Raw genomic sequence first — 24,779 nt, forward strand, 5'->3', positions numbered from 1 at the left:
ATACTGGCTATCAACACACTTTACGGCCGGTGTCCAGTATGCTGCAAAATACATAGTCTGTCTGCATAAAGACCGATGTCCCCTAGTGGCAGCTATTTTCACTTTCGATTTTTTAGTAAAGTTGATTTTAAGTTGACTTTAAAAAATAAAAAATGTATATTTAAAAAAGTCATCTTATCAGTAGTACTACAAAATATTGACAGTGCCTCTTTAATTTTAGTCTTTGATAATGATGATAATAAATATAATTTTTTTTCGCAGAAACTGCCAGCTTGTTGTCTTTGTGGTGGACGGGGGCATTTGCAATACACTTGCTCATCCCCATACTGTTCAAACTGCTTTATGCCCGGTCACATCCACCAAGACTGCACTGAGAGACCTTACTGGCTGAAGAAATGTCATCGCTGTTGTATGGTTGGCCATTATGCAGATGTAAGTATTCATGTTTCAAACTATACATGTCAAAATGATTTAGTGATATGTTTACTGTAATTTTTTCACTAAGCAGAGTAACATTTCTTCCATAAGCTGGGTTCACACACAGTATTATGCTCAGTATTTTAGCCAAAACCAGAATTGAAACTGACAGAAACATTTTTATGGAAAGAGTAGCGTAGCTTTTACGATATGTTGTAACCCACTATTGGCTTTGCCTAAAATACTGACCAAATTACTGTGTGTGAACTTAAGCCTAATGGTTTAAAATGAACTTTACATTGGAAGTCAGTAATATTATAGGACTGTAACCCCTTGAGGCTGCATACCCGTACACCCTGGATGCCTAGTACTTGGTGCACCAGGACATACATGTACTTTCGAGTCCCGTCCCAACTATGAATTGAGCACAGGAGCTGGCTATTAGCACCAGGAAAAAGGGTGGACCTGGGCCCGTTACATGACACTGTCACTCAGCGTGTTACCGGCTGAGGCGGGACATCCCTGTGGCTGGTGATAAGCAAAGCACAGTGTTACATATTGGGCCCCAGAATACGGGTGAGTTAAACTTTGATATATTTGCAGCTTGGGCAGAATGGAGGGATAAAAAAATTCAGTTGAGTAGCACTTTAACTCAATATCAAGGGGTGGAGCCTGATGCATTTGCTGCCATGGGAAAATCTCATGTTCCTAAAACCCAATATGTAAAAACCATAATCTACAGCAGATGTTACCAACTTTTTTTTAATTTTTATATCAGAGTAACTCTTTTCTGCTACTTCCAAAAATGTACCCCCCCCCCATATTAGTGACATGTTTGTAATAAATAGTTTTTTTTTTTAATGTATCTGCTTTTCTTAACTTCATATCCTCTCCCCATCGTGACCGCACCAGCAGAGTAGTGAGTGCAGCTATAGAGTATAATACAGGATGTAACTTGGGATAAGTACAGGATAAGTAATAAACCATATGCAGACACATTGAAGTGTGTCCCAACCAGTGTGTCTCCAGCTGTTGCAAAACTACAACTCCCAGCATGTTAGGACAGCAGCATGCTAGGAGTTGTAGTTTTGCAACAACTGAAGGCATACTAGTTGGGGTAACACTGGAAGACCGTGATCCCACAATAGAATATTGAGTGCAGCTCTGGAGGTTAATACAGGAGGTTACTCAGGCTCAAACAGTACAGGATAAGTAATATTATGTGACCTTGCATTTACTGCAATTTGTTAGATTTTGCAATATTAGTTGCACCCATTGTGCAAGTTCAGGGAAGAAGCAGGTGCAGAAGACTCTCCTAAGGAAATGACTATCATGATCCTCTGAGTTCCCACTCACTCATCAGGCTTTCTTATGGCAGTCAGGCTGCGGGCTGGCAGCATTCTCTTCTCACCTGACTGCGACACTCCTCTTAGGGGACACCACCGTATTGTGAGGGGCGTGTTTAGGCAGATATGCCTACTATAGGGGACCATAAGCAACTGAGGCAAAGTGGCATTTAAGTTGAAGCCCGCAGCCATTAAGTACTGGGGGAGTCAGGTAATTGCCCTTGTAGTGGGGGCAGATATGCCTCTGATGCCAGCAAAACCTGGGCGTGCTGGCTGGCTCTGCCCTGGGCTGCTGCCTAGTTTACCTAGTGGCAGCCCTAGCCCTGAACACACCCCTTTCCCCTGAACCTCCCCTGACATGCCTCTTCTCCTCTGGGAAGGTTGTGAGGCAAGAGGTGGTGACTAAGCAGAGACTGCTCCTGCTGTAATGCCTATTGAATTAAATGTAAGGTCTAGCAGAATACCGGTGCGGATGGAAACAATAGTTGTGGCGCTGATATTCCGCCAGACCTTACATCTATAGTCATTTAAAATAAAAAAAACTTTTTACGTGTACCCCTGGAGGTACACGTACCCCATGTTGGGAACTTCTGCTCTGTAGCAAGTAAAGGAGAGATTTTTTTTATTTTTTATTGTAAGGCTATGTTCATATGGCAGAATTTCTGCGTGGAATTCCGCAAAAAATTCTGCATGAATTTATAGCCAATTCTCTTCAATGGGATTCAGCTGTCCCATTAACACATGAGAAAACCGAAAAACACTGTATAACTCCTATATATCGGAGGGGTGCTATGTATTGCTTTTAGACAATGTAGCTCCAAAAAAGTCAGTTATGGGCTAGCCTCTTATCCCCACCATAAAATCAATTAATTCAAATCACTGGGGAATGACTTACAAGTTATAAAATCACAATTTATTGGGTTCATCTAGGAATGCTCGGACCTGACACTCATAATGTGGTGGTGCACCATCTTGCTGGAAAAACTCAGGGAACGTGCCAGGTCCGAGCATTCCTAGATGAACAGTTTCCTGGAAAGTGGTTTGGTCATCATGGACCAGTTGAATGGCCCCCAAGGTCTCCCAATCTGACCCCCTTAGACTTTTATCTTTGGGGTCATCTGAAGGCAATGGTTTATGCTGTGAAGATACGAGATGTGCAGCACCTGAAACTACGGATACTGGAAGCCTGTGCTAGCATTTCTCCTGCGGTGTTGCTATCAGTGTGTGAAGAGTGGGAGAAGAGGGTTGCATTGACAATCCAACACGATGGGCAGCACATTGAACACATTTTATAAGTAGTCAGAAACTTGTAAATAACTCATGAAAGAATACATTTACGTTAAAACCAAGCACATCATTGTTTTACTTGTGAAATTCCCAATAAGTTTGTGTCACATGACCCTCTTCCTATTGAAAAAACAAAAATTGGATTCAAAATGGCCAACGTCAAAATGGCCGCCATGGTCACCACCCATCTTGAAAAGTTTCCCCCCTCACATATACTAGTGTGCCGCAAACAGGAAGTTAATATCACCAACCATTCCCATTTTATTAAGTATATTAGTGTATCCATATAAATGGCCCACCCTGTAGTATTACAGGTGTAAGAGCCATCCCACAATGTGGTTTGGAAGAGTATATAGCAGCATAAGGGTTCACAAAAGTGCTTGATCTCAGTAAAGTGCATATACAATAGTCAAATAGCAGAAAGCACAAGCGTATACAAAACAATACAGCAGCAAACACTTTTACCCCACATGTAAGAGCAAAAGAGGGTAATGCAGAGACGTACACCCCTACGTCCGTTTCGGAACTACGTCCTTCTTCTGGGAGTGGTTAGTATATGGGGGTGGTGGGTATTTATATCCTAAAGTGCCCAATCACAACATTAATTCACATTTGCTGCAGCTGAGTACCTGGTTGATCCTGTCATGGGTATCGCGGTGAGGCTGCATCGGGGAGTGGGGGCACATGACCCTCCGGTGCATATCGTCGGGATCACCTGACCGCGGTATCCGGAAGCAGCCGAAGAGAGAGAACATTGCAGACACAGAATGGCCGGCACCACTTCACGTCCGGGAGTGCGGCCACGTGACCATCGCTAAGCGTATATTAGAACATAGAAACAGCGCCATCTATTGGGCATAGGTTGTATGGTATTAGAAATATATACAGGGTGCCCTCTATTGAACATAGATATACAATGCAAATAAATGTTATTTATTATTTAACATTTATTATTTAATCTTTTGTTATTTTCTCATATACTCTGAAATTTTACGTGTGTGTGTGTGTGTGTGTGTGTGTGTGTGTGTGTGTGTGTATATATATATATATATATATATATATATATATTTATTTAATTAGGCTGCATAATCGCTTCTTATTCACTCTTATCACCTTTATCACTCTGTAATTACTTCACGCTATTTCACAATTTCCATTCCTTCCATGCATCTTCTTATGCACTCATCTCTTTTGTATGATTCTTTGGTTATAGCTACTGATCAGATGTTATACTTGTATTGTACATTTATTTGCATTGTGTATCTATGTTCAATAGAGGGTGCCCTGTATATATTTCTAATACCATACAACCTATGCCCAATAGATGGCGCTGTTTCTATGTTCTAATGTATATTCTATGTGCATGTGTCACGTGACCGCTGTCGCTTAGCGACGATGGTCATGTGGCCGCATTCCCGGACGTGACGTGCTGCCGGGCCATTCTGTGGCTGCGATGTTCTCTCTCCTCGGCTGCTTCCGGGTACCGCGGTCAGGTGATACCGACGCTATGTGCCGGAGGGTCACGTGCCCGCACTCCCGGACGCAGCCTAATGACAGGCTCACCACGCTCCCCATGGCAGGATCAACCAGGTACTCGGCTGCAGCAAATGTGAATTAGTGTTGTGATTGGGCACTTTAGGATATAAATACCCACCACCCCCATATACTAACCACTCCCAGAAGAAGGCTGTAGTTCCGAAACGGACGTCTCTGCATCACGTTCGTTTGCTCTTACATGTGGGTATAAGTGTTTGCTGCTGTATTGTTTTGTATACGCTTGTGCTTTCTGCCATTTGACTATTGAATATGCACTTTACTGAGATCAAGCACTTTTGTGAACCATTGTGCTGCTTATATACTCTTCCAAACCACATTGTGGGATGGCCCTTACACCTGTAATACTATATTAATGTGATCCATGAGATATCCTTTTTTCAGACGCCTTTCCTATTTTTAAATGTTGTATTTTTAACCAATAAAATTTGCTTACATTACACCATGTCTGCTTCAGCTATTGTTGTGTAGGTATTGTCCCATTAACACAGCAGAATGTCTGCTACAGTGTTTCAGCTGCAGGAATTCCATTGAAATGAATGGGCTATAAATCTATGCAGAATTCTGTGCAGAAATTTTGAGATGTGAACATAGCCTAAGAGGAGTTATTCTTTAAAGGGATTTTCCACAACTTTTCGATGGATAGGCCTTCAGTATTAGATCTGTAGAGGTCCGACACCTAGAACCCCCATCAGCCAGCTGTTTGCCAAAGCTGATCTGCCTGCAACTCACAGTTAACATAGCTGGAAGCAGATAGCTCTGTACATTGTGTAATTGCTGTGTAGGTTTATGGCAATTATACTACCAGTCTTTTCAATTGTTGCTGACTGCAGCATTGCCATTACACAATGAATCAGAGAAAAAAAAGAGAGGTACGCGCCCCTGGTGAAGTATGTCAAAAATAGTTGACAATAGGTAGATGAAAAGCTACTTACCAGATGGTGTTGCTCTCAGAGCACAACACCTAAGCAGATATCTAGTTAACAGCTTGGAGGTTTAGCTTGGCTAGTCCGGTAAAAGGACGATTCAATTGCAAAAATATGAGCTCCTCTGGGTGCTAGTTCTCCGGTATAGGCAGTAGGACACGTTTTCCAAGTCCAAAAATTTTTTTTATTGCACTGAAAACATGTTTCTGGTCCGGAAAGGACCCTTCCTCAGGTAAGTTGCTTCAAGTACCTTACCTCAGGAAGGGTCCTTTCCGGACCAGAAACATGTTGTTTTTAGTGCAATAAAATATCTTTTGGACTTGGAAAACGTGTCCTACTGCCTATACCGGAGAACTAGTGCCCAGAGGAGCTCATATTTTTACAATTGAATCATTACACAATGAATGGAACGGTGTGCTTCATGCTCTGTCGCAGTGCATCAATAAACAAACCCGGAAAACTCCTTTTAATAGTGTGACTGCTGCATTGGTACAGCTTCTTATATGCAAAAAAAAAATAAAAATACATTACACTATGTAAGAAAATGAATATTAACATTTCATAATTCTGGGCCTTCTGTAAACCTGACTTGATCTAATACTTTACACTATAGCATTTCTCTGTGGAGAAGGAAGCACCAGTGTAAAAGTTCAGAAATCCAATCAATACCAATATAATTAGCGCTGACTTGTTTGTCAATCATGAATGGAGCTACCAGTCCTAATACTGAGTAAGTCATAGCTTATGAATGTCAGGCTGTTTAAATACCCATTCTGATTCCTCCTGCATACTCATGCACTTGCCTAATATATTGTATCATTGTTGCCTGTAAACATTTTCTTATGTGTTGATTTTTATGTAGGATTAGACTCCGCTTCATGTTTATCCTGTGAAGCACTCCTTTAATGTTTCCCCGTCACCTAAATTTGATTTAGTTCTGAATGGGTCACTGACTTTTTGCAGTTTAGATATAGTACATTAATTGATTAAGTGGATGACCAGATGTAATTATGTGGCGAGCTGTAAATACAACTGTTTTATTACGCTTATATTCGCTACTTAACATTGAAGACTTATCCTGCTTAGATGCTCAACGTTATGGCCATGTCCTGGCCTTGTATAATACTGCAGCTGTAAACGTCTGGGGATTTTTCAGTCTCTTCTCATTCATTTGCTTATATAAATGATGGGGACATTTTCTCAGAGAAAATTCCTATGTATTTAGACCTCCAGACAGTCTAATCTTTTGAGCAATATTTCTCCTTGACCTATGACCTCCCTGTCTTGATTCCTGAATATGCAGGCTAAAGGCTTTTTTATTTCTGGCTGCCTCTTCCTTTTGCAAAAGCATTTTAAATATTGCAACTATTAATAAAGCTTTTTTTTTTTTTTCCCCATGTAACCGGGTCTTGTAATGGGAAGGCTGTAACAGCAAGCAGCTTTGACAAAGCACCAGAGGATTCTGTTAAAAAGTTGTGTTTGGTAATTGTAGGCATCGTGTCAGAGCATAACTGACTGGGAGCTGAAGGATTTTCTCTGCGAGATGAGTTGCTGTGCCAGCAGGGACTCGAGTCTCCTGGGCCAGCCGCGCTCTCATTAAGATTTGCCGCCAGCAGTGGCGGTGTTTTGCCAAGTATGTGACGTCCTGTTATTGTATGCTTGGCTTGTCAGCCCACAGCTTCCTGACACTCACTTATGTCACCCTTTTTATTCAGAAAAGGAAGGAGCTTTTGATAATTTGACAAGACAAGCTCTTAAACGATCTAGGTCATGGCCTTCCCTGTCTGTGATTGTGAACATATTTCCTGAAAGCCCTGTCACTCATCACAGCAACATTTTCTCCCAGGGAGCACACAGGCTTGTTCCGAGTCTCTTGTCAGCTCATACATTTTGGTTATTCATATATCGGATACTGTAGTAGATTTCTCTCCCCCCCCCCCCCCCCCCTTACACTTCCCTCCCTTTACTTTTAGCAAATACTAGCATGTTAGTGCGGCTAATCCTTTCTCCAGTGCTGTGTTCCCAGAAGGTTTGTGTACAAGAGTTCTCTTTGGTACAAGGCAGACAACTGGCCAAGAGGAGCTGAAAAGAAGGCAAGGCCGCTTAGTGGTGTTTTTGTGTTTGCTCACTGTTGTGGAAATACAAGAACTGGTGGCAAGGGCCTTTCCTATTGAGCACTTGAGTCTCGGTCTGCTGTCAGGGACTGTTTAAGATTGAGTGTTTTCTTTTCTTTGATGTTCACATTTGAGAATGGGGAAGTGGGAATTAAACAACAGATGCACTAAGCTGTTTTTAACTTGTAAAATAATAATTAGGACCTGATAAAATTCAATATGGGCGCACAAAATGCATCTCAAAACCCTCATTTCTTCTGATGTGGCATTTTCCTTTGTGAGATTATTTTATGAATGCCAAAGCACCTTATCTGGCGTCTTATGAGGAGGTTTGATAGTAAAACATTTCAGTGGGTGGTGAGGTAAAAAAAAAAAAAAAATTACATTTCAGCACTTTAAGTAATTCCACCCTTCTTCCAAAGGTTCAGCTTCACTCATTGTATAAAATGTGCGTAATATATGCAAACATTACCAAGGCCAGAGAATAAAAGACAAGGTCTGGAGATCTTTCACTAACACAAGGGAAATGTTTCTGCCATCAAGTGGTGTACCTTTATTATGAGCCACACACAGATAGCTCTTATTATATTCACACATGCATTTTTTATATAAAAAAAAGACATGCATATATATATATATATATATATATATATATATATATATATATATATATGTATGTGTAAAATATATATGTATATATATATATATATATATATATATATATATATTTATTCTGTATCTGCTTTTGCTATTTCATTTCTGCTGGTGCTCTCAGCGACTTGCATGGAAAACCTACACAAATATGCCAGCCATTTTGAATGGTAATGAGTCGATTAGGGTAACTAGCATGTTTGGATGAGATCATTTTTAACATTTTTCTTCTTACTTTACTGCCCATATACAGCGGACTAGACTTTTCTTTACAGAATGACGTGTCCATATGGTTGATACAAATTAAAGAGATCATGCTGTTTCCTTGTTCAGTGGGAAAATGAATGTATTATTTGAAGTTGACATAGTAAAATAATTAAAAGCACAATAGAATGTATGCTTCTAGTATTGCAATATGCCTTGCATACGGGTAAAATCTATAATAAACATTGACCTAAGATATTGTTGGTTCAGTTTTACCAACTGAATGTATAAACTTGCCCATACAGGGTAAGGTTGATAAAAACAGACTATTTCAACCAACACAATCATCTGGTGAAATTTACAAAAAAATAGTTTTAGCTGACCAATAGACAGACTGTATTCCTCTGGAAAGACTTAAAGGGGTATCCCGGCTTTATATATATCTTATCCCCTATCCAAAGGATAGGGGATAAGATGTATGATTGCAGGGGTCCCGCCGCTGGGACCCCCGCAATCTCTGTGCAGACCACGGCATTATGTACCAGGCACTGCCTTTCGAGACAGACGTGATGTCTCGCCACGCCCCCCTCCATTAATGTCTGTGGGAGGGGGCTTGATGGCCAGCATGCCCCCTCCTATGGAGATGAATGGAGGGGGCGTGACATCACGTCTCTGTCTCGAAGGCAGCGCTCTGCACAGAATGCCAGGGGCTGCACCGGGATCGTGGGGCTCCCAATGGCGACCCCTGCAATCATACATCTTATCACCTATCCTTTGGATAGGTGATAAGATGTATAAAGCCGGAATACTCCTTTTTTAATGGGCATTGTCAAGTTCAAAAACTTTTTATATGTTGTACATCTTGGCAAAACATTAACCTTTCTAATAAACTTCATAAGAAAATGTTATTTCCTTTTTATAGAAATCATAGCTTATAAAATCATGGCTTTGTCCAAGCTGCAGCACAGGCATGGACAAAGTCCAGTAAGTGAGGGTGGGCTAACACCTAAGACAGGAACTGAAAGACACAGTCAGGAAATGAAAGCTGGAACAGCTTACCCATTGCCACTCGCCCCCTGCTAGGGGGAGGAATGCAAGGTACCTGAACAGCACAGCAGAGCTGTTATCTGGCCAGAACTAGAGTCAACTCAGATAAGTGACAGGGACTTGATCCTACAACAGTGTGACTAAATTCCTTTTTTTTTTTTTTTTTTTTTTTTTTTTTTTTAAATGTTCCTTTATTGTTGTTTTCCTTTCTGACAGGTACGCTTTAGATGCATGAACATGTGCAGAGACTCCTTTAGACATTGACCAAATCAGTGTATTCAATTCTAGTCCGTGATACTTGCCAGTATGATGCAGGGAGAGATAAGTTGTCTTTACCCACACCATTGTTGTCACAGTCAGCAGGAATAGAAATTGGCGTTCATGTTGGTTGAATAACGTAATATCACATTACTCAAATATGATGTTTCAGTTGGCAGCTGAGCCTCTGTCAATCAATGGTCTTAATAAAACTTTATATTATATAGAGAGTTTGGCTGATTTAGAAAACCCTTATTTAGACCCTTATTTTGGGTACACGCAGTGGGGGAGATTTATCAAAACCTGTGCATGGAAAAGTGGAATGGTTGCCCAACCAATCAGATTGCTTCTTTTACTTTTCCTCTGCGTAGGTTTTGCTAAATCTCCTGTATCTCTTGTTCTGCAAGACCCTGCATGTCAATACATTACATTGACTGCCTATTGATTTTATTGAGAGCTTTTGTAATGCTGTAATTTTCCTTTTGTAGTAAGCACCTAATACCAGATTCCCCCCCCCCCCCCCCCCACAGCTAATTGTCAGGGCTCCAAGCAGAACACCTTGTGGTAAGCTTTTTCTCAGTCCATCCTTCTACTTGAAAGTTTTATTGTTAATACGGGTGCCAATGCTTATTTCCTTTACCTATTACTAGTAGTCAGGTTTTCTGCACTGCTTTTTAAAGAAAAAAAAATCCTAGTTTGTAAAATTCTTCTGGGTAAAATTCTTGCACCAAAGCTTACTGTGGCTCTGGGATTGATACAGGCCTGCAGAAGAGAGAAACTCTTTCAATCAATCGCAGATCACACAGATCAATGTAGTACTATTGAACTGCATTGATCTGTATGAGCAATCTGAGGATTTCTCTGATTATTTCACCCCCTTTCTCCATTTTCCATGTAAAAAATATGTAAGAATAATTTCGTAATTGACCGAACTACTAAAATATAACACTATTGGAGGAACGTCATGGCGTAGACACGTTGCACCAGCAGCGCTGCCTTCTTCCCCCTCCTCCTCTTGCCCTCCGCTGAATGGTGAATGCTGAACGGAGCTATGCGTGGATTATGCCAGGACAGGAGAGAAGCTTGGCCCGCAGGATGACCTGTAGCGGGTATGGACCACGTGGGATGCTGGAGCCTGAACTCTGTACGTCCGGCGGGGGAGACACAGGCCCACTGGTCACAATGCAAGCTGGAGTTGAGAGGATGCCGAGACATCGGTCCTCTCTCCAATTTGAGGACCTGCCAGAAGGAAAAGCGTCAGTTTGGAGACCCTTTGTCCGGAATAGGAGGTGGGGGGGGGGGGGGGGAGTCTCGGCTCGGCTCCCCTTCCTAGCCACCCCAGCCCCCCCCCCCCCCTTCCCGGGGTAGGAAGAATGGTAGTGCCTGGCCGCTTATTGTAATGCAGTGCAAGGCATCAAAGGCAGACGCGTGCCGGGAGCGCTTGTGAGAGGGGAACCTGCTGGACTTAATGGCTGGAACTTGTCTAATAATATCCCCGTCTTTTTGATATATATGTATGGAGCTTGTTGATAGCTCAGGAATTTGTTGAAAACTCGGCCCTGCTTTGTAATGGAACTTGTTGAGAACTCTGGCTGAATAAGGGAACTCCCGGAGGGGGATGATAAACGGGTGAGGGAGCTGTTTGGAATGTTGAAAGGTTACATGCTGTTAGTGGGAACGGTGTCCGCGGGCCTCCTCTAGCTGTGGCAAGAAGGTTTTCTGTGCCTGTCAGCATAGTGTCCAGAGCATGGAGGCGCTACCAGGAGACAGGCCAGTACATCAGGAGATGTACCCAGGAGATGAACCCAGCAGGACCGCTACTTCCGCCTTTGTGCAAGGAGGAGCAATGCCAGAGCCCTGCAAAATGACCTCCAGCAGGCCACAGATGTGCATATGTCCACCCAAACGGTAGGAAACAGACTCCATGAGGGTGGTATGAGGGCCTGACGTCCACAGATGGGGATTGTGCTTACAGCTCAACACCGTGCAGGATGTTTGGCATTTGCCAGAGAACACCAAAGATTGGCAAATTCGCCACTGGAGCCCTGTGCTCTTCACCGATGAACGCAAATTCACACTGAGCACGTGACAGACATGACAGAGTCTGGAAACACCGTGGAGAACGTTCTGCTGCCTGCAACATCCTTCAGCATGACCGGTTTGGCCGTGGGTCAGTAATGGTGTGAGGTGGCATTTCTTTGGGGGGCTGCACAGCCCTCCATGCACTTGCCAGAGGTAGCCTGACTGCCATTTGGTACCGAGATGAGATCCTCAGACCCCTTGTGAGACCATATGCTGGTGCGGTTGGCCCTGGGTTCCTCCTAATGCCAGACAATGCTAGACCTCATGTGGCTGGAGTGTGTCAGCAGTTCCTGCAAGAGGAAGGCATTGATGTTATTGTCACGATGCCGGCTGGCAGGTAGTGGATCCTCTGTGCCAGAGAGGGATTGGCGTGGACCGTGCTAGTGGACCGGTTCTAAGCCACTACTGGTTTTCACCAGAGCCCGCCGCAAAGCGGGATGGTCTTGCTGCGGCGGTAGTGACCAGGTCGTATCCACTAGCAACGGCTCACCTCTCTGGCTGCTGAAGATAGGCGCGGTACAAGGGAGTAGGCAAAAGCAAGGTCGGACGTAGCAGAAGGTCGGGGCAGGCAGCAAGGATCGTAGTCAGGGGCAACGGCAGAAGGTCTGGAAACACAGGCAAGGAACACACAAGGAACGCTTTCACTGGCACTAAGGCAACAAGATCCGGCAAGGGAGTGCAGGGGAAGTGAGGTGATATAGGGAAGTGCACAGGTGAACACACTAATTGGAACCACTGCGCCAATCAGCGGCGCAGTGGCCCTTTAAATCGCAGAGACCCGGCGCGCGCGCGCCCTAGGGAGCGGGGCCGCGCGCGCCGGGACAGAACAGACGGAGAGCGAGTCAGGTAGGGGAGCCGGGGTGCGCATCGCGAGCGGGCGCTACCCGCATCGCGAATCGCATCCCGGCTGGCAGCGGAATCGCAGCGCCCCGGGTCAGAGGACGTGACCGGAGCGCTGCCGCGGGGAGAGTGAAGCGAGCGCTCCGGGGAGGAGCGGGGACCCGGAGCGCTCGGCGTAACAGTTATGGACTAGCCTGTCTGTTTTTCAGACCTGAATCCAATTGACCACATCTGGGCATCATGTCTTGCTCCATCCACCAACGCCACGTTGCACCACAGACTGTTTATTTAGGAGTTGGCGGATGCTTTAGTCCAGGTCTGGGAGGACACACGGGCATGTGGAGGCCACACACACTACTGAGCCTTATTTTGACTTGTTTTAAAGGGGTACTCTGGTGCTTACACATCTTATCCCCTATCCAAAGGATAAGATGCCTCATCGCGGGAGCCCCGCAGCTGGGGACGCCCGTGATCATGCACGCGGCACCCCGTTTGTAATCAGTTCCCGGAGCGTGTTCGCTCCGGGACTGATTACGGTCGACCGCAGGGCCGGCGGCGTGTGACGTCACGCCCCCGTGTGAGGTCACGCTCCGCCCCTCAATGCAAACCTACGGGAGGGGGCGTGATAGCTATCACGTCCCCTCCCGTAGCCTTGCATTGAGGGGCGGAGTGTGACGTCACACGCCGCCGGCCCTGTGGTCGACCATAATCCGTCCCAGAGCGAACACGCTCCGGGGACTGATTACAAACTGGGTGCCGCGTGCATGATCACGGGCGTCCCGAGCTGCGGGACTCCCGCGATCAGGCATCTTATCCCCTATCCTTTGGATAGGGGATAAGATGTTTAACCTCTTAAGGACCCAGCCATTTTACACCTTTGAACATCTGACCACTGTCACTTTAAACATTAATAACTCTGGAATGCTTTTAGTTATCAATCTGATTCCGAGATTGTTTTTTCGTGACATATTCTACTTTAACATAGTGGTAAAAAAAAATTGTAACTTGCATCCTTTCTTGGTGAAAAATGTGAAAATTTTATGAAAAATTTGAAAATTTAGCATTTTTCTAACTTTGAAGCTCTCTGTTTGTAAGGAAAATGGATATTCCAAATATTTTAATATTTTTTTCACATATACAATATGTCTACTTTATGTTTGCATCATAAAATTGACAAGTTTTTACTTTTGGAAGACACCAGAGGGCTTCAAAGTTCAGCAGCAATTTTCCAATTTTTCACAAAATTTCCAAACTCACTATTTTTCAGGGACCAGTTCAGGTTTGAAGTGGATTTGAAGGGTCTTCATCTTAGAAATACCCCACAAATGACCCCATTATAAAAACCTCACCCCCCAAAGTATACAAAATGATATTTGGTCAGCCTTTTAACCCTTTAGGTGTTTCACAGGAATAGCAGGAAAGTGAAGGAGAAAATTCACAATCTTCATTTTTTCCACTCGCATGTTCTTGTAGACCCAATTTTTGAATTTTTACGAGGGGTAAAACGAGAAAATGTATACTTATATTTGTAGCCCAATTTCTCTCGAGTAAGCACATACCTCATATGTCTATGTAAAGTGTTCGGTGGGCGCAGTAGAGGGCTCAGAACCGAAGGAGTGACAAGGGGATTTTGGAGAGTACGTTTTTCTGAAATGGTTTTTGGGGGGCATGTTGCATTTAGGAAGCCCCTATGGTGCCAGAGCAGCAAAAAAAAAAAAACACATGCCATACCATTTTGGAAACAAGACCCCTTGAGGAACGTAGCAAGGAATAAAGTGAGCCTTAATACCCCACATGTGTTTCACGACTTTTGCATATGTAAAAAAATAAAATAAAATTTCACTAAAATGTGTGATTCCCCCCAAATTTCACATTTTTGCAAGGGTTAATAGCAGAAAATACCCCCCAAAATTTGTAACCCCATCTCTTCTGAGTATGGAGGTAACCCATAAGTTGACCTGAAGTGCACTACGAGCGAACTACAATGCTCAGAAGAGAAGGAGTCATATTTGGCTTTTTGAGAGCAAATTTTGCTCGGGGGGCACTTCGCATTTAGGAAGCCCCTATGGTGCCAGGACAGCAAAATAACCCCCACATGGCATACCATTTTGGAAACTAGACCCCTTGAGGAATGTAACAAGGGGTACAGTGAGCATTTACCCCCACTGGTGTCTGTCAGATCTTTGGAACAGTGGTCTGTACAACATTTTTAATTTGCACAGCCCACTGTTCCAAAGATCTGTCAGACACCAGTGGGGGGTAAATTCTCACTGGACCCCTCATTACATTCCTTGAGGGGTGTAGTTTCCGAAATGGGGTCACATGTGGGGTTTAGTTTTTTTTGCGTTTGTCAAAACCGCTGTAACAATCAGCCACCCCTGTGCAAATCACCTCAAATGTACATGGCGCACTCTCCCTTCTGGGCCTTGTTGTGCGCCCCCAGAGCACTTTGCGCCCACATATGGGGTATCTCCGTAGTCGGGAGAAATTGCATTACAAATTTTGGGGGCTTTTTTCCCTTTTATCTCTTGTCAAAATGAAAAGTATAGGGCAACACCAGCATGTTAGTGTAAAAAATTTATTTTTTTACACTAACATGCTGGTGTAGACCCCAACTTCAGATTTTCATAAGGGGTGAAAGAAAAAGCCCCCCAAAATTTGTTAGGCAATTTCTCCCGAGTACGGCGATACCCCATATGTGACCCTATACTGTTGCCTTGAAATACGACAGGGCTCCAAAGTGAGAGCGCCATGCGCATTTGAGGCCTGAATTAGGGATTTGCATAGGGGTGGACATAGGGGTATTCTACGCCAGTGATTCCCAAACAGGGTGCCTCCAGCTGTTGCAAAACTCCCAGCATGCTTGGACAGTCAACAGCTGTCCAGCAATACTGGGAGTTGTTGTTTTGCAACATCTGGAGGCTCCATTTTGGAAACAGTGGCGTACCAGACATTTTTCATTTTTATTGGGGAGGGGGGCTGTGTAGGGGTATGTGTATATGTAGTGTTTTTTACTTTTTATTTTATTTTGTGGTAGTGTAGTGTAGTGTTTTTAGGGTACAGTCACATGGGCGGGGGGTTACAGCGAGTTTGAGCTGCCGCGCAAAATTTGCTGCATCGCAAACTTGCAGCCTGATACTCACTGTAAGCCCCTGCCCATGTGAAAGTACCCTGTACATTCACAGGGGGGGACCTCCAGCTGTTGCAAAATTACAACTCCCAGCATGCACAGTCTATCAGTGCATGCTGGTAGTTATAGTTTTGCAACAGCTGGAGGCACACGGGTTGGGAAACACTGAGTTAGGAAACAGACAATGTTTCCCAACCAGTGTGCCACCAGTTGTTGCAAAACCACAACTCTCATCATTCTCAAACATGCTGGGAGTAGTAGTTCGGCAACATCTTTAGAGCCAGATGTTGCCGAACTACAACTCCCAGCATGCTTGGAGTTGTAGTTTTGCAACATCTGGAGGACTACAGTTTGCAGACCACTAATACAGTGGTTCTCAATCTCTGCCCTTCCAGATGTTGCAAAACTACAACTCCCAGTATGCCCTTACTGTCCAGGCATGCTGGGAGTTGTAGTTCTGCAACATCTGAAGGGCCAGATGTTACAGAACTACAACTCCCAGCATGCCTGGACAGTAAGGGCATGCTGAGGATGTGTAGTTTTGCAACATCTGGAAGGGCACAGTGGTCTCCAAACTGTGGACCTCCAGATGTTGCAAAACTGCAACTCCCAGCATGCCCAGACGCCAAGGGCTGTCTGGGCATGCTGGGAGTTGTAGTTTACAGGGTCCCAATACAAGAAAACCTATATAGATGCACCAAACTGACACAATATTATGAGTAAATATAAATCTTTATTATAATCGGATAAGATAAAACATGATAAAAAATCAGCAGCAGTTAGAAAGAAAACGACTCCGAACACAGATATTAAATAATGTCCAATAGGCACATGGAATGGCACATAGATATAGGTATACAATACTCAATGAAAAGTGGACTTAAAAACAAGCCACAGTACATGTATATATATATAAAGAATACACCTAGAGGTGCCTAAGTAAACCCAGTACACTAATGTAAACAAGAAGGACATATAAAGAAGTATAGCTAGTATAGTGTCATTTGCCCAGTGCTATCGGCAGTATGAATACAGGGAGACAAGGATGTTGCCCATACATATCTGAGGGGAAACAAACCACCTCGGTAAAAGTTGGAGCATCGGTTGTCCCTGAAACAAGTTTTATTGAACATATAAGACTGTCCATGCACCTAGCCAACTGACACCCAGCTATACTTACAAAGGTCGGGAGCCTACCCCTACGTCGTTTCGCTCACTCGCTTCCTCAGGGAGTGTCATATGGAGGGTAAACGGAAGTATATATATATGATATCGACCAATCAAACAAGTTCTATAAGAATTAAATACCTGGTACAGCTGTGACGTGTAATGGTCTGCGCCATCTTGTCTTCAACCGCGCATGCGCACGGCACCACCGGAGTGCGTACGTATTGACGTCACCACGATGGTAGCGGGCGCACGCGCAGTGAACACAAGAAGCTGGAACTGGTAAGGGAAAGTCCAACGCATGTGCAGACAGGTAGATAAGCTGCGCGTGCGTGGAGAGGATAAGCCCGTATTCAACGGGCGCATATAACCAAATAGTGGTAATAAGGAGAGCGCTATATTAAGAACATAGACAACACAAACCACATGTAGTGATGACAAGAATGTGCAAAGTGCTCGTGCCCAAAATAAAATGAAGTGATCATGCTCGTGAAAAAGTGAAACGTAATAAAAACAGAGTAAAATGTAGTAATAATATCACATGATGAGGAATAAATTTGTAAAAAATGACACATAAATATATAATAGATAAAGTGCATGTCCACTTTTCATTGAGTATTGTATACCTATATCTATGTGCCATTCCATGTGCCTATTGGACATTATTTAATATCTGTGTTCGGAGTCGTTTTCTTTCTAACTGCTGCTGATTTTTTATCATGTTTTATCTTATCTGATTATAATAAAGATTTATATTTACTCATAATATTGTGTCAGTTTGGTGCATCTATATAGGTTTTCTAGTATTTTTTGGGCACCGAACAGTGGTTTATACCTTGTTTGTTTTTGGCCTCAATTTATTGGTTTACAGGGTCCCAATACAGCAATGCATGTCGCTTTACGGCGATGTGCATTGCTGTAAAGGTCCCGACCGCGGCTGAAGATCTACTCACCTGTCGCCGCCACCGTCTTCATCGCAGGGATCCGGGTCTTCAGGGACGAGGTAAGTACCGGGGCCGGTCCCCAGCACTCCCCCGTCCCCCGCAGCGTCCTCCGGTCTTCCTCCCGTCCTCTCCGGACTTTCAGGGGCCGGGCAGGATGGGAGGAAGTAACCGCCCCCCCCCCCCCTGCGATCGGTCGGTTAACTAACCGACAGATCGCAGGGTATAGGAGGAGGTGGCCGGTTTGCCACCTCGCTCCTATTCTTTAGCATGGTCCTGGCTGTCTGTGACAGCCGGGATCATGCGAAATTACCGGGCGGTCGGGTCCCAGAGACCCGATCAGCCCGGTATCGCCGCAGATCGCAAGAGCGATTTCCCTTGCCATTTGCGGCGATCGCCGACATGGGGGGCCTACATGGCCCCCCTCGGCGTTTGCCCTGGATGCCTGCTGAAGGATTTCAGCAGGCGTCCGGTTCCGATCTCTGCCCGGCGCGCGGCAGAGACCGGAAAACGCCAGGGCATACTAGTACGCCCTGGGTCCTTAAGGCCCAGGCTGTGAGGGCGTATCCATACGCCCTGGGTCCTTAAGAGGTTAAGCACTGGAGTACCCCTTTAAGGACATTACATCAAAGTTGGATCAGCCTGTTGTGTGGTTTTTCCACTTTGATTTTGAGTGTGACTCCATATCCAGACCTCCATGGGTTAATAAATTATTTCCATTGATAGTGCTGACAACAAAATCACACAAAAATTATTTAAAGACGAAAGTATTTCATACGATTAGTTCATTCATTCAGATCTAGGATCTGTTATCTTAGTGTTCCCTTATGTTTTTTTGAGCAGTGTATATAGGTCCCTGCCTGGAACAACTGGCAACCACTAATCCGGGAAAATCTGTGAGATAAAAGAATGTCAGTAGTTATACAGTTATTAGTAAATAAAATGTCCATTGGCTCCCACTAATCAATATATAAGGAACAAGGTTGCTGCTCCCCCTGGGTATGGTGGAGGACAGGGCCAGAGTTTTATGTGTGGAGTTTATGGAAGGGCAATTATAACTGGTGAAGGATTTTTTTTCTCTCTGGACAGTGTCTTCCCTCAGTGTATCTGTAAACTGATCGGCTCTTCTAATAAGTATATCTATCTTCTGGCCTGGAGCGACAGGTGCTTAGTGGAAACCTGTAAGTGCAAGAATGAAATTTCCTTTTTTTAAATTCATTTATTTATTTATTTTTTTAAATAAAGGTGCGTATGTGAAATGACTGTGGTCATGGATAATTATGCATGTATGAAGTATCATTTTTTTTTTTTTCTTAAAGGGGCAGGAGTCTGACTTTCGCTGCAATTTTTTTTTCTTCTTACATACAGACTGACCCCTAAGCTGGACATTTAAAATAAAAAAAAATAAAATCTACAGTGAGGAATTCTACCTCCCCTAAAGGGGTAGCTGGCGCGGGAAAAATTGATAAATATGTCAAAGCGTCCCCATGCTGGACAAAAACACTGAGTTATGAAACATCTCCATCTAAGAATTCGGTGCATTCAGTCTCTGGTAGAGCTGCACACACATATGGGATCGCTATCCCCTGATATTATGACTATAAAGGACGAAATTAATAAAATAAGGGACCGTACTAAAAAAAATGGAAAAAGCACTTCCTGCATTGGAAAAAGGGCTATTGACTGTAACAACTGAAACAGAGTCATTAAAGGAGAACTCCAGAGTATACAAATTGTCGGCCATACTGCTGGCAGTAAAAAAAATAAAGATGTACATACCTTCCTCCGCTCCCCCGGGGCCTCCGGTAACCAGCTCCGGTCTCCGCCGCGATCCACTTCCTGGTTGCCGGTGGTTGGGGAATCATACTGCGCTCAGCCAATCAACAGCCGCAGCAAAGTCCGACTCAGCCAGCGATAGGCTGAGCGGCAGTGTGAGAACGCTTCAGGACACAAAATTCTTCACTACATCGGCACCTGCTGCCGGGGCCGAAAACGTCACACTGCCGCTCAGCCGAGTCGGGACTTCACTGCGGCTGGTGATTGGCTGAGTGCAGTAAGACTCTCCTACCACCGGCAACCAGGAAGAGTATCACGGCGGAGACCGGAGCCGGTTACCGGAGGCCCCGGGGGAGCGGAGGAAGGTATGTACATCTTTATTTTTTTACTGCTGGCAGTATGGGCGACAATTTTTATACTCTGGAGTTCTCCTTTAAGGAAAGAAGTAACAGATCTCAGAGCCAAAGTAATAGACTTGGAGGACAGATAAAGGAGGTGCGATATAAGAATTGTGGAAATGCCAGAGGATATTAAAAATATTGATATCAGATCCTTTTTTTGTTAAATGGTTACGGGATAATATTGGGGGGGGGGGGAACCCTATTCCCCCAGTTTGGGCTTGAAAGGGCCCACAGAGTTCCAGTGAGGAGCCACCCCCAGGAGCACGACCCAGGATAATTTTTTTGTTAAGTTCTCTGTTCAAATGAGCGGGATAGCATTCTTCGTATGGCAAGGGAAGAGGGAGCTTTCACGGATAACGGGGGCAAAAATTTCACTTTACCCGGACTTTGCCAGAGCAACCCAATTAAAAGGTTTCGTTCAAAGAAATTAAGAAGCGCTTAGTAACCGCAGGGATCTCTTTTTCGCTAGTGTTTCCAGCTAAATTGCGTATTATCTAGACTGATAAAGTATTATTTTTTTCTTAGATAGTATGGAAGCTGGGAAATGGTTAGAAGCGGAGGGTTTATAATTTGTATATGTATATGGTTCGTGCAAGGAGGAGGGTGGAGAAGTAGGGGATATGACATGGTTAGAGGTCGGCTAATATGAGGCAGACCAAAGTGGGAGATGGGGTTGGGGTTTGGGTTGATGTTGTTATTTTTTTTTAATTGTTATGGGGGGCTGTTCATTAAAAAATATGCACCTGGAATGTTAGGGGTATTAGGGATAGTGCAGAGGTTTCTACCCACTATAATTTGCCTATTGGAATCTCATGTTACTGTAGAGACAAAGGAAAGAGTAGCATGGAGATTGGATCAAATGGAGTTTCACTCCTCTCTGTCTACATATTCAGCAGGAGTATCTGTGTATATACACAGGGAGATCCCAGCTTAAATAGTAGGAAAACTGATAGATGACAGAGGGCGTTATGTGCTTTTGCATTTAGATATTAATAATTGGCAATTGCCCCAATCCATTCTCTCTTCAACCATTAGTTGATTTAATTAATTTTTTTTAAAGGAAGAGAGCACCTTCCATTGTATCTATGTGGGGATTGTGTGTTATCAATCAAGATTTAGATAAATCTGAAAGGGCCCAGTCACAGGAGGTTAGAGGTCTGGTATATTCCCTGCTGGCGAAAATTATGGATGGAATGGGATGGAGGGACCCATGGCCTATTATGAATCCTGGGAGAAAAGTGTTCTTTTTCTTTTCCTTCTCATAAATAAAGTGTTATGTAATGATAGGGGGCTAGGATGTATCAATTTTTTTTTTTGCAGGTCAGAAAGGTAAATTATTAGCGAACACTATTAAGGTGCAAAGAGAACTCAATGGGATATTGACCCTTCAAGATTCTAAAGGAGAGTTGGTAATGGATCCAGATAGGATTCAGGAAATAATTAAGGTTTTTTTTGAGGATTTATATACATATGAAGGAACCCCCCCAAGATGAGGACACATGGTAAATTAAACTCCCCTTTCTCATTGGAGGAGTTAGATCAGGTTATACAGGGAGGTGCCAACACCTCGGCACCGGGGCTAGATGGACTAGTTTATGCAGTGTACAAGGAGTTGAAGGACGTATTACCGCCAATATTTGGGATGGTGTTAAAAAATAAATCTTTACAACTGGGAGTTCTCCCAGATTCTATGAATGAAACCAAAATAATTTTGATATAAAAAAATAGATAGTACTAAGGTGGAGTCATATCGCCCTATATCACTTATAAATACTGACGCCAAAATATTGACCAAGTTAATGGCGAATAGGATGGCGGAGGTGGTCCCGGAGTTAGTGGGAGAAGAGCAGTCTGGGTTTGTAAAGGGTAGATCTATCCATAATAACATCCTCCGGACCTATGTTAATATCCATACCGGTCCCTGTACCATCCCTGTCCACCCCTGTTATTTGTGCTCTTTCTGGAACCCTTAGCAGGGAAATTGAGGAGGACCGAAGAGATTAGGGGTTTTGGAGTAAACGAGAATAATGAGAAAAAAAAATTATCTATGCGGATGATCTGCTCCTTTTTATTGAAAATGCTGAAATAGAAGTACCTAAAGTGATGGAAATCATTGAATATGGGAAAATGTCTGGACTTTAAATCTATTGGGAGAAATCCTCCCTGTTGCCGTTACTACCGGAGAATGCCCAAAAGCTGCAGGGGGCAAAAATCGGAGGAAGAAAGTTTAGACTACCTAGGGATCAAGATTTCCCCGAAAGTTTATTGGTATATCCACGATAATTTAGACCCATTGGTGCAAAAAATTTGGAAGAAAGTAGAAATATGGGTTAAGATGCCCTTCTCCCCGGCAGATAGATCTGTGCTTATTAAGATGGTAATACTTCCGCAGGTGTTATATGTGTTAGCTGTCACCCCAGTATGGATCCCCAGCCATTGGTTTAGAAGTCTGGAAGCCCTGATGGGAAGATTATTATGGGGGGAGGCCAAGTGAGGATGAAGTATAAGAATTTGGTCCTACCGGAAAGAGAAGGTGATTGGGCGCTCCCAGGCTTTAGACTATATAAACCCCTTAAGGACCTTGGCATTTTTTGCAGATCTGACCACTGTCACTTTAAAGGGGTACTCCGGTGAAAACCTTTTTTCTTTTAAATCAACTGGTGGCAGAAAGTTAAACAAACATATTTGTAAATTACTTCTATTAAAAAATCTTAATCCTTCCAGTACTTATTAGCTGCTGAATGCTACAGAGGAAATTCCTTTCTTTTGGAACACTGATGACATCACGAGCACAGTGCTGTCTTCTGACATCTCTGTCCATTTTAGCAACCATGCACAGCAGATGTATGCTAAGGGCAGCATGGTGGCTCAGTGGTTAGCACTGCTGCCTTGCAGTGCTGGGGACTTGGGTTCAAATCTTACTAAGGACATCAATAAATAAAGCGTTAATATTATTATAATATCAGCAGAGAGAACTGTGCTCGTGATGTCATCAGAGAGCATTCCAAAAAGAAAAGAATTTCCTCTGTAGTATTCATCAGCTAATAAGTACAGGAAGGATTAAGATTTTTTAATAGAAGTAATTTACAAATATGTTTAACTTTCTGCCACCAGTTGATTTAAAAGAAAAAAGGTTTTCACCGGAGTACCCCTTTAAGTATTGATAACTCTGGGATGCTTTTACTTTTCATTCTGATTCCAAGATTTTTTTCGTAACATATTCTACTTTGTTAGTGGTAAATTTTCGTCTACTCGTTTACTTGCATCATTTCTTGGTGAAAAATTCCAAAATTTGATGACCTTTGATTCACATATACATTGGCTTAGATTTATCAAACTTTGTGAGAGGAAAAATAGAGAGATTTTTTCATAGCAACCAATCACAGCCCAACTTTCACTTTCCCAGAGCTAGTTAGCTGAGCTGTGATTGGTTGCTGGGGGTAAATCACAGTTTTTTTCTCTCACTCAGTTTGATAATTCTGGCCCAATATGTCTACTTTATATTTGCATCATAAAGTTGACATGTTTTTACTTTTGGAAGACATTAGAGGGCTTCAAAGTTCAACAGCAATTTTCCAAAAGATTTTCAAAATCAGAATTTTTCAGCGATTTTTCAGTTTTGAAGTGGATTTGAAGGACCTTCATATTAGAAATACCCCATAAATGACCTCATTATAAAATCTGCACCCTCTCAAAGTATTCAAAATGACATTCAAAAAGTGTTAACTCTTTAGGTGTTTCACAGGAATAGCAGCAAAGTGAAGGAGAAAATTCAAAATCTTCATTTTTTACTCTGGCATGTTCTTGTAGACCCAGTTTTTTTGAATTTTTACAAGGGAGAGAAATCTCACTAAAATTTGTAACCCAATTTTGCTCGAGTAAGGAAATACCTCATGTGTACGTAATGTGCTCTGTGGGTGCAGTAGAGGGCTCAGAAGGGAAGGAGCAGCAATGGGATTTTGGAGAGTGAGTTTTTCTGAAATGGTTTTTGGGGAGCATGTCCCATTTAGGAAGCCCCTATGGTGCCAGAACAGGCAAAAAAAAACAAACACATGGCATACAATTTTGGAAACTACACCCCTCAAGGAACGTAACAAGGGATACAGTGAGCCTTAACATTCCACAGGTGTTTGTCGACTTTTCGTCAAAGTTGGATGTGTAAATAAATTTTTTTTCACTAAAATTCTGGTTTTCCCCCAAATTTTACAAGGGGTAATAGGAGAGAATGCTCCACTAAATTTATAACCCCATTTCTTCTGAGTATGGAAATACCCCATGTGTGGACATCAAGTGCACTGTGGGCGTACTACAATGCTCAGAAGAGTCACACTTGCAAATTTTGCTGAAATGGGGGGGGGGGGGGGGTTGTCGCATTTAGGAATCCTCTATGGTACCAGAACAGAAAAAAAATGGCATACTAATTTGGAAACTACACCCCTCAAGGAACGTAACAAGCGGTACAGTGAACCATAGCACCCCACAGGTGTTTTATAAATGTTCATTAAAGTGGTATGTGAAAAGGAAAAATTTGATTTTTTTTACACTAAAATGCTGGGGTTACTGCAAATTTTTCATTTTCACAACTGATAACAGGAGAAAATATTACCGTAAATTTGTTAATACATTTCTTTGGAGTGA

General features: G+C 43.2%; 1 protein-coding gene across 1 annotated transcript in view; it reads left to right on the plus strand.

The window, feature by feature from the left end:
• ZCCHC7 (zinc finger CCHC-type containing 7) overlaps positions 1–24,779 on the plus strand; it is a 280,450-nt gene that overhangs the window by 139,398 nt on the left and 116,273 nt on the right. The window contains exon 5 of the mRNA XM_056518293.1: positions 262–432. Coding sequence (XP_056374268.1) covers positions 262–432 — 171 coding nt within the window. The remainder of the gene's footprint in view (positions 1–261; positions 433–24,779) is intronic.

The sequence above is a fragment of the Hyla sarda genome, chromosome 1, assembly GCF_029499605.1.
Source record: "Hyla sarda isolate aHylSar1 chromosome 1, aHylSar1.hap1, whole genome shotgun sequence".
NCBI lineage: Eukaryota > Metazoa > Chordata > Amphibia > Anura > Hylidae > Hyla > Hyla sarda.